Source organism: Danio rerio, chromosome 25 (assembly GCF_049306965.1).
Source record: "Danio rerio strain Tuebingen ecotype United States chromosome 25, GRCz12tu, whole genome shotgun sequence".
Lineage (NCBI taxonomy): Eukaryota > Metazoa > Chordata > Actinopteri > Cypriniformes > Danionidae > Danio > Danio rerio.
Genome location: NC_133200.1, coordinates 1,262,501 through 1,276,724, shown reverse-complemented (window position 1 = coordinate 1,276,724; position 14,224 = coordinate 1,262,501). Strand labels below are relative to the sequence as shown.

At 38.2% G+C, this 14,224-nt stretch overlaps 2 protein-coding genes across 6 annotated transcripts in view; both read left to right on the top strand.

Moving 5' to 3' along the window:
- The window catches only part of twf1a (twinfilin actin-binding protein 1a), a 606,573-nt gene that overhangs the window by 61,986 nt on the left and 530,363 nt on the right, over positions 1-14,224 (top strand). The gene's annotated exons all lie outside the window — the stretch shown is intronic.
- Positions 1-14,224, top strand: part of znf609a (zinc finger protein 609a) — a 180,762-nt gene that overhangs the window by 147,841 nt on the left and 18,697 nt on the right. For all 5 annotated transcript variants that reach the window (XR_012400002.1, XM_005174213.5, XM_068217423.2 and 2 more), the window contains 1 exon segment: positions 13,715-13,802. Coding sequence is in view for 4 of the 5 variants with exons in the window: in XM_005174213.5 (XP_005174270.1) it covers positions 13,715-13,802 (88 nt within the window). In the remaining variant the exon portion in view is untranslated.

Genomic DNA, 14,224 nt, shown 5'->3' with positions numbered 1-14,224 from the left:
GTTGTGTAAATTGCTTCCTTGTCCTCATTTGCAAGTCGCTTTGGATAAAAGCTTCTGCTAAATGACTAAATGTAAATGTAAATGTAATGAGTCTATATGTATACATGCATGTATATTCGAGCCATACAATCTCACGGCAATTCCTCACTTTGTGATTTAGTGGCTGATTCGTATACATTCGTATGATCTAATTCGTACAATTTAGTACAATTTGCTCATCCTCCAATGATGGTTGGGTTTAGGGGTGCCAAGCCTCCTTTTTAAAAACATACAATTACATACGACTGATCTCGTACAAATTTTTACGAATTAGCGACTGAACTGACAAAACGTAAAATATTTGCTTTTTAACATTAAGTGCTGTGTGTGTGTTAGAGGGGGGCAGTGTTTCGACGAGACCCTGGTTATGTTGTGCTTCTGTGACTGCTGGTGTTGGTTGCTGTAAGGTTAAAATCATGTAGGTTAGGTTTTATTTAAATAAATTAAAATTAAATCTAATATTTTGGGCTGGTTTTTTTGTGGGTTTTGGACCGATTTTGGGCTGCTATATTTGCAGTCAGCTGTATCTGGCAACACTGGGAGTGATGCATTAAATGTTTTTGGTATTTTAAGATGTTGTTTGTTGTCTACCTTTAGTTACACTGCTGAAAGTGTAGTCGCACTATTCTTTAATATGGCTACTCGTTTGTGTGTGCGCTTATATAATTTAATTAGATGCCATAAATACTGAAGCATCCTTAAATATTAGCCAGCTTTTTTTAATCTCACCCTGCAGCCACTTCGATGTTGTTTTCCAACATTTATTTCCTCCATTTGACCTTCATCCAGGAAGAGAGAGAGCAGGTCTATAGAGAGTGACAATTAAGCGTGAATGGAGAAGGTGTGGGGTTCAGTGTTGGGGCTCTTGCAGTTTTGCCCCTCCTCCGCACCTCAGGGACACATTACGGCACACAGATTACGGGAACCATGCTTGGCCATTAATGAAACTGTTTGCGGGAGGAATTAGACTGGTGACCCGGGCGCTGAGGGCTCCATTGCGTCCCCCTCGTCTCTTTTCAGCTTGTCAGTTCTTTGTTGCCAATAGGATACGCTTTGATGGGGCTTTTGGGGGAAGGTTCAACTAAGGGGCCCACAGCTATGGCACTGACCCCTTTATTGCTCGGAGGCGAGGGGCGAAACGGGATATGACAAGTACACTTACTGGAGCCTTCTTCCAGAGTTAAGTCATAGACTAACAAAAAGAGAAAAGGTCTAAAGGCTCGTTCACTCCAAGCGTGATGACTATAAATATTTATAGTTGCGTCCACACTGATTAACAATAACAACTTTGGTTATTTTGAGTTAACGCTTCTTATTTTGCATTACTAGTGTGTTTACTCATTTTACCACTCTCTAAAGTTTTATTAAATAATTTAGCTGATCTCTGGGTCTGGCAGGAGCACTTTTAGCTTAGCTTAGCATAAATCATTGAATCTGATTAGACCATTAGCATCTGATTCGAAAATTGACCAAAGAAGGTTTAGTTATAGACTAACGAAATGAGAGCAGTCTTTAAGCATGTTAACACCAAATATAGCTGCGTTCACACTGATTAACGATTATAACGATTTGTTTATTTTGAGTCGATGCTTTTTATTTAGCATCACCTCTTGTAACCAGCAGGTGGCTACTAGCGCATCTCTTAAAGAAAGACTTCACATTTTTGGTAAATAACTAATTTTACCACTTTCTAGAGTTAAACATTTCATTTTAAATGTTTTATCATTTATTTTAGCTGATCTCTGATCTGACAGGAGTAGTTTTAGCGTAGCTTAGCATAAATCATTGAAGCAGATTGGACCATTAGCATCTCACTCAAAAATGACCCAAGAAGTTTTAGTTATAGAATAACAAAATAAAATTAGTCTTAAGGCTCGTTCACACTAAGCATGATAACTATAAATACGGTTGCGTTCACACTGATGAAATAATAAAGATTTGATTGTTTTGAGTTATTTTTTTATTTAGCTTTACCTCTTGTAACCAGCAGGTGTGCTACTATTGCATTTGTTAAAGAAACTCTCCAATATATTGTGAAATAACTCATTTACAGGTTTCCATATTTAAGCAGGTTATTATATGCATTCAACTGATCTCTGGGTCAGAGGTGCTCTTTTAGCTTAGCTTAGCATAAATCATTGCATCAGATTAGACCATTAGCATCTCGTTCAAAAATGACCAAAGAAGGTAGTTTTAGACTAACAAAATGAAAGTCGTGTTAAGGCTCGTTCACACCAAACATAGTAAATTTAAATGTAAATATAGCTGCGTTCACTCTGATGAATGATAATGGTTTGTTTGTTTTGAGTTAATGCTTTTTATTTAGTATCACCTTTTGTAACCAGCTGGTGGCTATGATTGCATTTGTTATAGAAACTCTCCTATATTTTGGGAAATTACTCATTTTTTCGCTATCTAGAGGTAAACAGTTAATTTTTACTGTTTTATCTTTTCATTTAGCTGATCTTTTTTCTGGCAGGAGCACTTTTAGCTTAGCTTAGCATAAATCATTGAGTCTGATTAGACCATTAGCATCTAATTCGAAAATTGACCAAAGAAGGTTTAGTTATAGACTTACAAAATGAGAGTAGTCTTTAAGCATGTTCACACCAAATATAGCTGCGTTCACACTGATTAACGATTTGTTTATTTTGAGTCAATGCTTTTTATTTAGCATTACCTCTTGTAACCAGCAGGTGTCTACTAGCGCATCTCTTAAAGAAAGACTCTAACTAATTTTACAGCTCTCCTAGTGTTAAACAGTTGAGTTTGACCATTTTTAATCCTTTGAGTCAATCTTTGGGTGCAATTGGAGCACTTTTAGCTTAGCTTAGCATAGATTATTGAATCGGATTAGACCATTAGCATCTCATTCAAAAATGATTAGAGATTTCGTTATAGACTAACAAAATGAAATTAGTTTAAAGGTTCGTTTACACCAAGCATGATAACCAACTGTAAATATAAATATAGTTGTGTCCACACTGATGAACGATAATCATTTGAGTTTATGCTTTTTATTTTGTATTATCTCTTTTGATACTAGCATATCTGCTAAAGAAACACTTCGATATTTTGGTAGATTATTTATTTTACAGCTCTTTAGAGTTAAACAGGTGAGTTTCACCAATACGGGTCAATCTACAGTATGGGTCTGATGGGAGCACTTTTAGCTTAGCTTAGCATAAATTATTGAATCGGATTAGACCATTAGCATCGCTTTCAAAAATGACTAGAGTTTTGCTAACTTTTTTATTTGAAGCTTGAGTTCTGCAGCCACATTGTGTATTAAGTGCGACAGAAAATAAAAATGTGCTATTTTCTAGAATATGGCTACGACTACACTCTCATTCAGGCGTAATAATCAAGGAAGTACGCTGCAGCAACACGATACAAGATATTACATGATTTCATTTGAAGGAATCTGCTTTTTTCCACTACTTCTCTTTCTCAGCTATCAGTTCCGCTCGTGGGTTTGGTGTAGTACAGCATGTGGTTGTATGTAAAAGTGCTACCTGTCCTTCAAACAGAAGAGAAAACAAACACACCATCTAGCGTCAATCATTTAAGGCTCTTTAGTGTCTGCTGCTTAACTGGTTGAGACCGCGAGCTCTTCTCTTAGCCCTGAAATTGAGCCTGCAGTCTTAGTTTGGACTTGTCTGGCACACCAATTTGCTTCTCTTGGCAGCTCGGCAGCACAGAGCTATGCAGAACAGCCTCTGAGAGCAAGTGGGAAAACAGCCGAGGCCAGCACAATGAAGCAAGTGCTTTCAGCTTGTTCGCCGTCACGTTTTCCATGAGCCACACACTTGTAATGATTCGTTCCCTTTCTGAAAATTTCAGCAGGTTAAGAGGCGAATGTTAAGAGTGTGAGCAAGATCTTAGATACCAACAAGCGTTAGCGGTGTTTAAAAATAGTGCTGGGTGTAGTTGGTCACCTTGTAACGAGTTACTGTAATTAAAGCAGCAGTTTTATTTTATGTAATTTAATTACAGTTACATATAGTTAAATACTGAACATAAATCCAACAGCTCTAGATTATAGATAAATAGATAAAATGATAGATAAATGGATGGATACAATGTTTAATGAATAAAACAATGGATGAATAGAATGATGGATGGATGGATGGATGGATTGATAGAATGATAAACAGAACAATGGATGGAGGGGTAGATTGATAGATGGATATAATAATAGATGCATGAATATAATAATGGATGGATGGATGGATGGATGGATGGATGGATGGATGGATGGATGGATGGATGGATAGAATAATAAATGCATGAATATAATAATGGATGGATGGATGGATGGATGGATGGATGGATGGATGGATGGATAGAATAATAGATGCATGAATATAATAATGGATGGATGGATGGATGGATGGATGGATGGATGGATGGATGGATGGATAGAATAATAGATGCATGAATATAATAATGGATGGATGGATGGATGGATAGAATAATAGATGGATAGATAGGTAGATCGATGGATGGATGCATGGATGGATAGAATGAGGAAAGAATGTAAGTATATTCAGCATAACTCCTCAGCTGTAGTGTGTTTGTCTGTATATTTGTGTTTATTGATGATCCGTCGTGACGCTCTGCTGTGCTGCTCAGTGTAGATGTGTGTGTGTGTGTGTGTGTGTGTGTGTGTGTGTGTGTGTGTGTGTGTGTGTGTGTGTGTGTGTGTGTGTGTGTGTGTGTGTGTGTGTGTGTGTGTGTGTGTTGAAGTGTCAGTAGGATGATGTGTGTTATAGTTTATAGTCCGCTGAGCGTTCGCAGATTGCGTAACATGTGACTGGCGTTCAGAGGAGGGAAATGTGTAACGGTGAAAGAATTCAGCAGATAAGTGGAAGCGACTGCCCGAGGCTGCGTCCCCAGAGAGAGTTCCAGCACGGTTAATGATCGGGCGGCTTTCCCAGAGCCAACAAACGGCTGATTTGATGAGCAGATGGAGACACGCTCGGCTTTTTACATCTCATTGTTTGCTTCAGTTCCAGCAGCGGCTTTAATCTTCACAATTAACAGCGCTGTCTTAATCTGTCTGAGAGCAGACCTGAGAGAACGCTGAGACGATGTCCAGGCTATCTGTCACTAATTACTGATCAATGAAGACGAGGCGTTACACTGCATTTATAGAGCTGTGAGGTCCAGCGTTGTAGAACATATCAGTTAATGAATGATGCTCTCTGTTTATCTGCACTGGTGAACTGCATTATGGGATGTTGATCTTCTCCGTCAGCTTCTGATGTTGAAAATTCAACTCCACCGTTTAGCAAAGGCACTTTTATTGACAGTTTATTGTTTGAAATCATATAATGTATAAGAACTGATATCTAGAGAAATCCGTCTGTGAGATAGCCGAGAATGAGCTGCAGGTTATTGAAGGCTTCTGTACTGTAATATTCAGCAGCAGCTTACTGGAGATGTATTCTAGCCCCCTGGTGGGCAATGATGGTATTGCAGGGAGGGCGCCAGGTATTGAACACCTCACCATAATGTGAAATGATTATGAATGATCATAAATGTGGAGAATGCCTGCTGGTAATGTCTGATCTATAATAATCAATGAGAGCAGATATTATTGCTGAATACATGGCCGTCTTATTTCTTTCGGAATAATAGCAGTGTAAATCTATCTATCCATCCATCCATCCATCCTTCCATTAATCTATCTGTTTATTTATCCGTTTGTCCGCCCCTCGATCTATCCGTCTGTCCGTCCGTATATCTATCTATCTATCTATCTATCTATCTATCTATCTATCTGTCCGTCCATCTATCCTCCCTTCCGTCTGTCCGTCTGTCTGTCTGTCCATCCATCCGTCCGTCCGTCCGTCCGTCTGTCTGTCTGTCTGTCTATCTATCTATCTATCTATCTATCTATCTATCTATCTATCTTTCTATCTATCTGTCCATCCATCCATCCATCCATCCATCCATCCATCCATCCGTCTGTCCATCCATCCGTCTATCTATCTATCTGTCCATCCATTCATCCATCCATCCATTCGTCTATCCATCTATCCATCTGTCCATCCATCTGTCTATCTATCTATCTGTCCATTCATCCATCCATCCATGCATCCATCCATCCATCTGTCCATCTATCCGTCTGTCCATCCGTCTGTCCATCCATCCGTCTATCTATCTGTCCATCTATCCATCTGTCCATCCATCCATCTGTCTATCTATCTATCTATCTATCTATCTATCTATCTATCTATCTATCTATCTATCTATCTATCTATCTATCTATCTATCTGTCCATTCATCCATCCATCCATCTGTCCATCTATCCGTCTGTCCATCTATCTATCTGTCCATCCATCCATCCATCCATCCATTCATCTGTCCATTCGTCTGTCCATCTATCCATCTGTCCATCTATCTATCTGTCTATCTATCCATCCATCCCTCCATCCATCCATTCGTCTGTCCATCTATCCATCTGTCCATCCATCCATCTGTCTATCTATCTATCTATCTATCTGTCCATTCATCCATCCATCCATCCATCTGTCCATCCATCCGTCTGTCCATCCATCTGTCTATCTATCTGTCCATCCATCCGTCCGTCCATTCATTCATCCATCCATCCATCCGTCTGTCTGTCTCTCTGTCTATCTATCTTATCCATCCATCCGTCTATCTATCTTACCATCCATCCATCCATCCATCCATTCGTCTGTCCATCTATCCATCTGTCCATCCATCCATCTATCTATCTATCTATCTATCTATCTATCTATCTATCTATCTATCTATCTATCTATCTATCTATCTATCTATCTATCTATCTATCTGTCCATTCATCCATCCATCCATCTGTCCATCTATCCGTCTGTCTATCTGTCTATCTATCTATCTATCTATCTATCTATCTATCTATCTATCTATCTATCTGTCCATTCGTCCATCCATCCGTCTGTCCATCCATCTATCTATCTGTCCATCCATCCGTCCGTCCATTCATTCATCCATCCATCCATCCGTCTGTCTGTCTCTCTGTCTATCTATCTTATCCATCCATCCATCTATCTATCTAACTATACATCTGTCCATCGATCCGCATAGTAATCGGGGATGGGGGTGATACGTCCCCGTCACTTTTAGAGACTGAACAATAAGAAACAGGTGATTAATTATTATATGAATGTAAACATTTGGATCTCATACATCTAACCCCACCCCCACCCCCCAGTGTCTGTCTATCCCTCTATCTGTCCATCCATCCATAGGAGATCAGTTGATGATAGTAGACTCTCTCTCTCTCTCTCTCTCTCTCTCTCTCTCTCTCTCTCTCTCTCTCTCTCTCTCTCTCTCTCTCTCTCTCTCTCTCTCTCTCTCTCTCTCTCTCTCTTCCTCTCTCTCTCTCTCTCTCTCTCTCTCTCTCTCTCTCTCTCTCTCTCTCTCTCTCTCTCTCTCTCTCTCTAAAGCAGGAAACTCTCAGTGCAAGAGTGCAAATGTCAGTTCAAAGCTGAAGACTGGAGCTCCAGTTTCAACAAGAGACTCACTGACATACAGAGGTCACTCACAGGGAATGTCACACACACACACAGATATATATATGTATATGCACACCCAAACACACACACACACACAGCTGTAGTGTGGCCGACTGTCAGAGTGTGTTTAATGAGAGTGTGTGTGAGTGAAGCAGCTCCAGCTCCGTGTTTCTCTCTGAACTCTGAGCCATCACTAATAACGGCGCACGCTTTGAACAATCACACGGAGACTGGCAGCGTCTTTAACTTCCCCGTTCACCTTTCCCCCCGCCGGTGGTCCCGTTTCAACAACAGCTGATGTCATGCTAATCGCTAGCAGATGTACAACTCCTCTATATATTGTTATTCTCCTTCAGTCTCCTGCAAGTTTCCCGTTCACAGACCGGATTGGAGGATGGAGAATTCTCCCGCTTGTGTCATTGAGATGGAATGGGTTCCGTTGCCGTGGCGGCGCGCGGTTGCCAGTTGTCAAGGAAACGCAGCGTGAAGGGCAGAACTAAACACTCGGAGGGGTTTGTGTCGCGTCGACTGCCGTGTGAAATGTTTATTGCCTGGCAGCTTTTGATAAGCTGTTTTAGAGGCAGGCGATTGATGCCCCGTCGAGAACAAACTGATCTGTGTGTGTGTGTGTGTGTGTGTGTGTGTGTGTGTGTGTGTGTGTCACTGAGAGACGCACTCAAACACACCACACATCAGTGTATAATATGACAAGGTCAGATGCTTGTGTGTGTGTGTGTTCTGGTTTAGCTATACTTGTGAGGGCTCAATTGTCCTGGCTTACATAGTAAAATATGAAAACCGGCCACTAATGAGGACGTCACACCGGTCCTCACCGATTACAAGCGCTTATTAATCACACAGAATTCATATTAGAATGGAATATTTGGCAGGAACTTAATTGTGGTGATGTGGTGAACTATCCATCCATCTATCTATCTATCTATCTATCCATCCGTCCGTCCGTCCGTCCGTCTATTTATCTGTCTATCTGTCCAACTGTCTGTCCGTCTATCTATCTATCTGTCTGTCCATCCAACCATCCATCCATCCATCTGTCTGTCCGTCCATCCATCCGTTCATCCATCCATCCATCCATCCATCCATCCATCCGTTCATCCATCCATCCATCCATCCATCCATCTGTCTATCTATCTATCTATCTATCTATCTATCTATCTATCTATCTATCTATCTATCCATCCATCCATCCATCCATCCGTCTCTCCATCCATCCATACATCCATCCATCCATCTATCTATCTATCTATCTATCTGTCTATCTATCTATCTATCTATCTATCTATCTATCTATCTATCTATCTATCTATCTATCTATCTATCTATCTATCTATCTATCTATCTATCTATCTATCTATCTATCCAACTGTCCATCTGTCTGTCCGTCTGTCCGTCTGTCTGTCTGTCTATCCGTTCGTCCATCCATCCACCTGTCTATCTATCTATATATCTATCCATCCATCCATCCATCTGTCTCTCCGTCCATCCATACATCTGTCTATCCATCCATCCTTCCATCTATCCAACTGTCCATCTGTCTGTCCATCTGTCTCTCCGTCCATCCATCCATCCATTTATCTATCTATCTATCTATCTATCTATCTATCTATCTATCTATCTATCTATCTATCTATCTATCTATCTATCTATCTATCTATCTATCTATCTATCTGTCTGTCTGTCTGTCTGTCTGTCTGTCTGTCTGTCTGTCTGTCTGTCTGTCTGTCTGTCTGTCTGTCTGTCTGTCTGTCTGTCTACCCAACTGTCCATCTGTCTGTCCATTCGTCCATCCATCCATCCGTCCATCCCACTCTCTGTCCATCCATCCATCCATCTATCCATCTACACAAGTCATATATTAAACAGTGGAGCAGCGTGTCCTCTGCTGTGACACTGTAATCACACTAAAAACTTTCATAATTAGTCGAAGGACCCTCTTTAATCTTAGAAATTTTCAACAAATGTAACTTTTCTGGAATCACTATAGAAGTATCTTTATTAGTCCTTTATTGTGAGTCTCCTGTTTATTGAAAATCTGCAACAAGTCATTGACACTAACAAACATGATTCATAATTTCCTCTTAAATAAACAGCACTATATGAAGATGAGTGTCTGACGGTGAAGATAAATCACTCTCACGCTGTTTGTTTATTATTAAGGGTTGTTTTTCTGCATTTTCTGCAAGTAAGAACTCAATAAATATTTAATTTAGAAATACAATAATTGAATATGCCAAACAGGTGATGTTAACCTGCTGTCTGCTGCCCCCTGCTGTTCATAAGTGTGCTTCAGTAACAGCGTGCTCTTTATTCTCCGTCTCTCTGGATGTGTGAGTTTAAATGTTAAACTGATCCACAAAACTTGTTAATGTAATGGATCTGTTCATACACCTCAGCTGATTCCAGTTCAAAACTAACACCGAACACTCAGAGATGCTTTAATAATGGCTTATAACACTGAGCTGGACAAATAACACCCGCTTATGTTCACTGAATGCTTAATCTCATGCAATTTATTTAATTAGCAAGTATTAGATTAACAGTATGCAACAATACTGTTTTTTGGCACTATTTGGCAACCCTTCCAGTCAGACGTAAAAACCCTTCAACACCCAGTTCTGTTCACTGGATGCTTGATCTGATGCAGTCTATTCAATTTCAAAGTGTTTTATTTACATCATGCAATAATACGACTTTTTGTTATTTTACACTATTTGGCAACCCTCTCTGTTACATAATAAATGGAAAAAAGTCCTTCAACACCAGTTCTGTTCACTGGATGCATGATCTGATGCAAACTATTCAAGTAGAGCAGATTGGATTTAAAGTGTGCAAGACTACAGATTTATTTTACAGCATTTGGCAACCCTTCCTATCACATGTAAAAACCCTTCAACACCCAGTTCTGTTCACTGGATGCGGTTTATTCAATTAGAAATGATTAGATTTACAATATGCAACAATACAGATTTTTTGGCACTATCTGGCAACCCTTCCTGTCACATATAAAATGTGTTCAATTAGAATAGATCAGATTTACTGTATGCAATAATACACCGTATTTATTTTACACTAATTGGCAACCCTCCCTGTTACATAAAACATATTCAATAGATATACAGTATATAATAATACAGATTTTTTGCCACTATTTGACAACCCTTCATGTCACACAGAAAAACCCTTCAACACTCAGCTTTGTTCACTGGATGCTTTGATATGATGCAGTCCATTTAATTAGAAAGTCTCAGATTCACAGAATGCAATAATGCAGATTTATTTTGGCACTATTTGGCAACCCTTCCTCTCACATGTAAAAACCCTCAACACCCAGTTCTGTTCACTGGATGCTTGATCTGATGCTGTTTATTTAATTAGAAATGATTCGATTTACAATATGCAACAATACAAATTTTTTGGACATTATCTGGCAACCCTTCCTGTGACATAAAAAATTTATTTAATTAGAAAAGATCAGATTTACTGTATGCAATAATACACCGTATTTGTTATTTTACACTATTTGGCAACCCTTCCTGTCACATAAAAAAAATATTCAATAGATATACAGTATGCAATAATACAGATTTTTTTTTACAATATTTGGCAACCCTTCCTGTCACACAGAAAAACCCTTTTACACTTAGTTCTGTTCACTGGACGCATGATCTGATGCAGTCCATTCGATTAGAAAGCCTTAGATTCACAGTATGCAATAATACCGATTTTCTGGAAATATTTGGCAACCCTTGCTGTCACATAAAAAATGAAAAATCCTTCAACACTCAGTTCTGTTCACTCCATGCTTGATCTGCTATTTTTTGTTATTTTACACTATTTGGCAACCCTTCCTTTCACATAAAAAATAGTCAATAGATTTACAGTATGCAATAATACAAATATTTTTACACTATTTGGCAACCCTTCCTGTCACACAGAAAATGGAAAAATCTTTCAACACAAAGTTCTGCTCACTGTATGCTTGATCTGATTTACAGTATGCAATAATTCAGATATTTTTGTTATTTTAGAGTATTTGGCAACCCTTCCTGTCACATTAAAGAAAAAAATAGATTTACAGTATGCAATAATAAAGATATTATTATATATATATATATATATATATATATATATATATATATATATATATATGATATATATATATATATATATATATTTTTAGAGTATTTGTCAACCCTTCTTGTCACATAATAGAAAAGATTAGATTTACTTTTTTGGCACTATTTGGCAACCCTTTCTGTCACATGGAAAACCCTTCCACACCCAGTTCTGTTTCTGGATGCTTGATCTGATGCTGTCTACTCAGTTAGAAAGTATTAGATATCCAGTATGCAATAATACAATTTTTGGCACTATGTAATTAGAAATTATTAGGTTTACAGTATGCAAGAATACAGCTTTTTTGTTATTTCACATTATTTGGCAACCCTTCCTGCCACATTAAAAAACATTCAATAGATAAACAGTGTGCAGTAATACTGATTTTTTTGGCATCATCTGGCAACCCTTCCTGTCACATATAAAATGTATTCAATTAGAAAAGATCATATTTACTCTATGCAATAATACACCCGTGTTGTTATTTTACACTTCTTGGCAACCCTACCTGTCACATAAAAAATATTCAATAGATTTGCAGTATGCAATAATACAGATTTTTTACAATATTTGGCAACCCTTCCCGTCACATTAAAAATAGTCAATAGATTTACAGTATGCAGTAACACAAAATATTTTTACACTATTTGGCAACCCTTCCTTTCACACAGAAATTGGAAAAATCTTTCAACACAAAGTTCTGCTCACTGTATGCTTGATCTGATTTACAGTATGCAATAATTCAGATATTTTTGTTATTTTAGAGTATTTGGCAACCCTTCCTGTCACATGGAAAACCCTTCCACACCCAGTTCTGTTTCTGGATGCTTGATCTGATGCAGTCTACTCAGTTAGAAAGTATTAGATATCCAGTATGCAATAATACAGCTTTTTTGTTATTTCACATTATTTGGCAACCCTTCCTGCCACATAAAAAAACAGTCAATAGATAAACAGTGTGCAATAATACTGATTTCTTTTGGCATTATCTGGCAACCCTTCCTGTCACATAAAAAATGTATTCAATTAGAAAAGATCAGATTTACTGTATGCAATAATACACCATTGTTGTTATTTTACACTACTTGGCAACCCTACCTGTCACACAAAAAATATTCAATAGATTTGCAGTATGCAATAATACAGATTTTTTTAAATATTCGGCAACCCTTCCTGTCACACAGAAAATGGAAAAAATATTTGAACACAAAGTTCTGCTCACTGTATACTTGATCTGATTTACAGTATGCAATAATTCAGATATATATATATATATATATATATATATATATATATATATATATATATATATATCTTTTTTATATATATATATATATTTTTTTTTTTTTTTTTTTGAGTATTTGGCAACCCTTTCTGTCACATGGAAAACCCTTCCACACCCAGTTCTGTTTCTGGATGCTTGATCTGATGCAGTCTACTTAAAGAATTAAATATACAGTATGCAACAATACTATTTTTGGCAATATTTGGCAACCCTTCCTGTCACATAAAATATTTAAAGAGGACCAACAGTTGAGTCCACGTCCGTACATACGGCAGCAATGTCAGACGGAGGACGTGGGTCTGTTCTTTACCTCTCCTTGCATACTAATAGTGTTTTGTGCACCCTGCTGTTCTGCTAGGCTTTATACTGTGTGTGTGTGTGTGTGTGTGTGTGTGTGTGTGTGTGTGTGTGTGTGTGTGTCCAGGATTCAGGCATCTGTGCTCAGGAATGTACAATCGGCTGTGTATTTGTGCCATTCGTTTATCATTTAAACTGTTATTATATTATATGTTATTATATAAGCTGTTAAACACTGAACTCTGCTCTGGTCTGTTCACTCTGATCAATCACTAAAGCGAACACTGAATACATTAAAACTCAACAGAAATGTGTTCAAGCAAACTAACAAAGCCATTAATGAAGTGAGCTCGAGCAGTGAACCGCACATTTAACAACAGTATGACAGTAAAACTCCATGATGAGGGTGTTTGCTGTGTGTTTTCTGCAGGTATGCTGGTGGTGAATGTCACCTGGAGGAACAAGACGTATGTGGGCACTCTTTTAGACTGCACTCGACATGACTGGGCGCCGCCACGGTAAGACTAATAGCAAACATACGACTAAACCCAGGGGTCAAACGGGGGCTGGAGATGCTGAAAATGCCTGACGTTCAGTCTAGTGTTTTTAAAGTATAAAATGTGCTTCAAACTGCTTAACAGTTGTGTTCCTTTCACAATTTATCTCACTAAATATTTATTTAAAAAACATTTGATAGTTTATTATTACAGATTTAGTCAAATAAACTGTGAAAGCAACCAAAACTGTATTTTATTTCTTGCTTTTGCATGAAATGAAAACTCCTGCGGTCTGCAAATGTGCCTTTTTATCTGCATCTTTTGATTAATCAGTAGGAGGAGACTAAATGCATGATTAGATTATATCAGCGCTTCACAAATGAGCAGTAAATCTAATTTAAATCAATTTATGATGAGATAGGAATTCAGTGTTGGACTTTGAA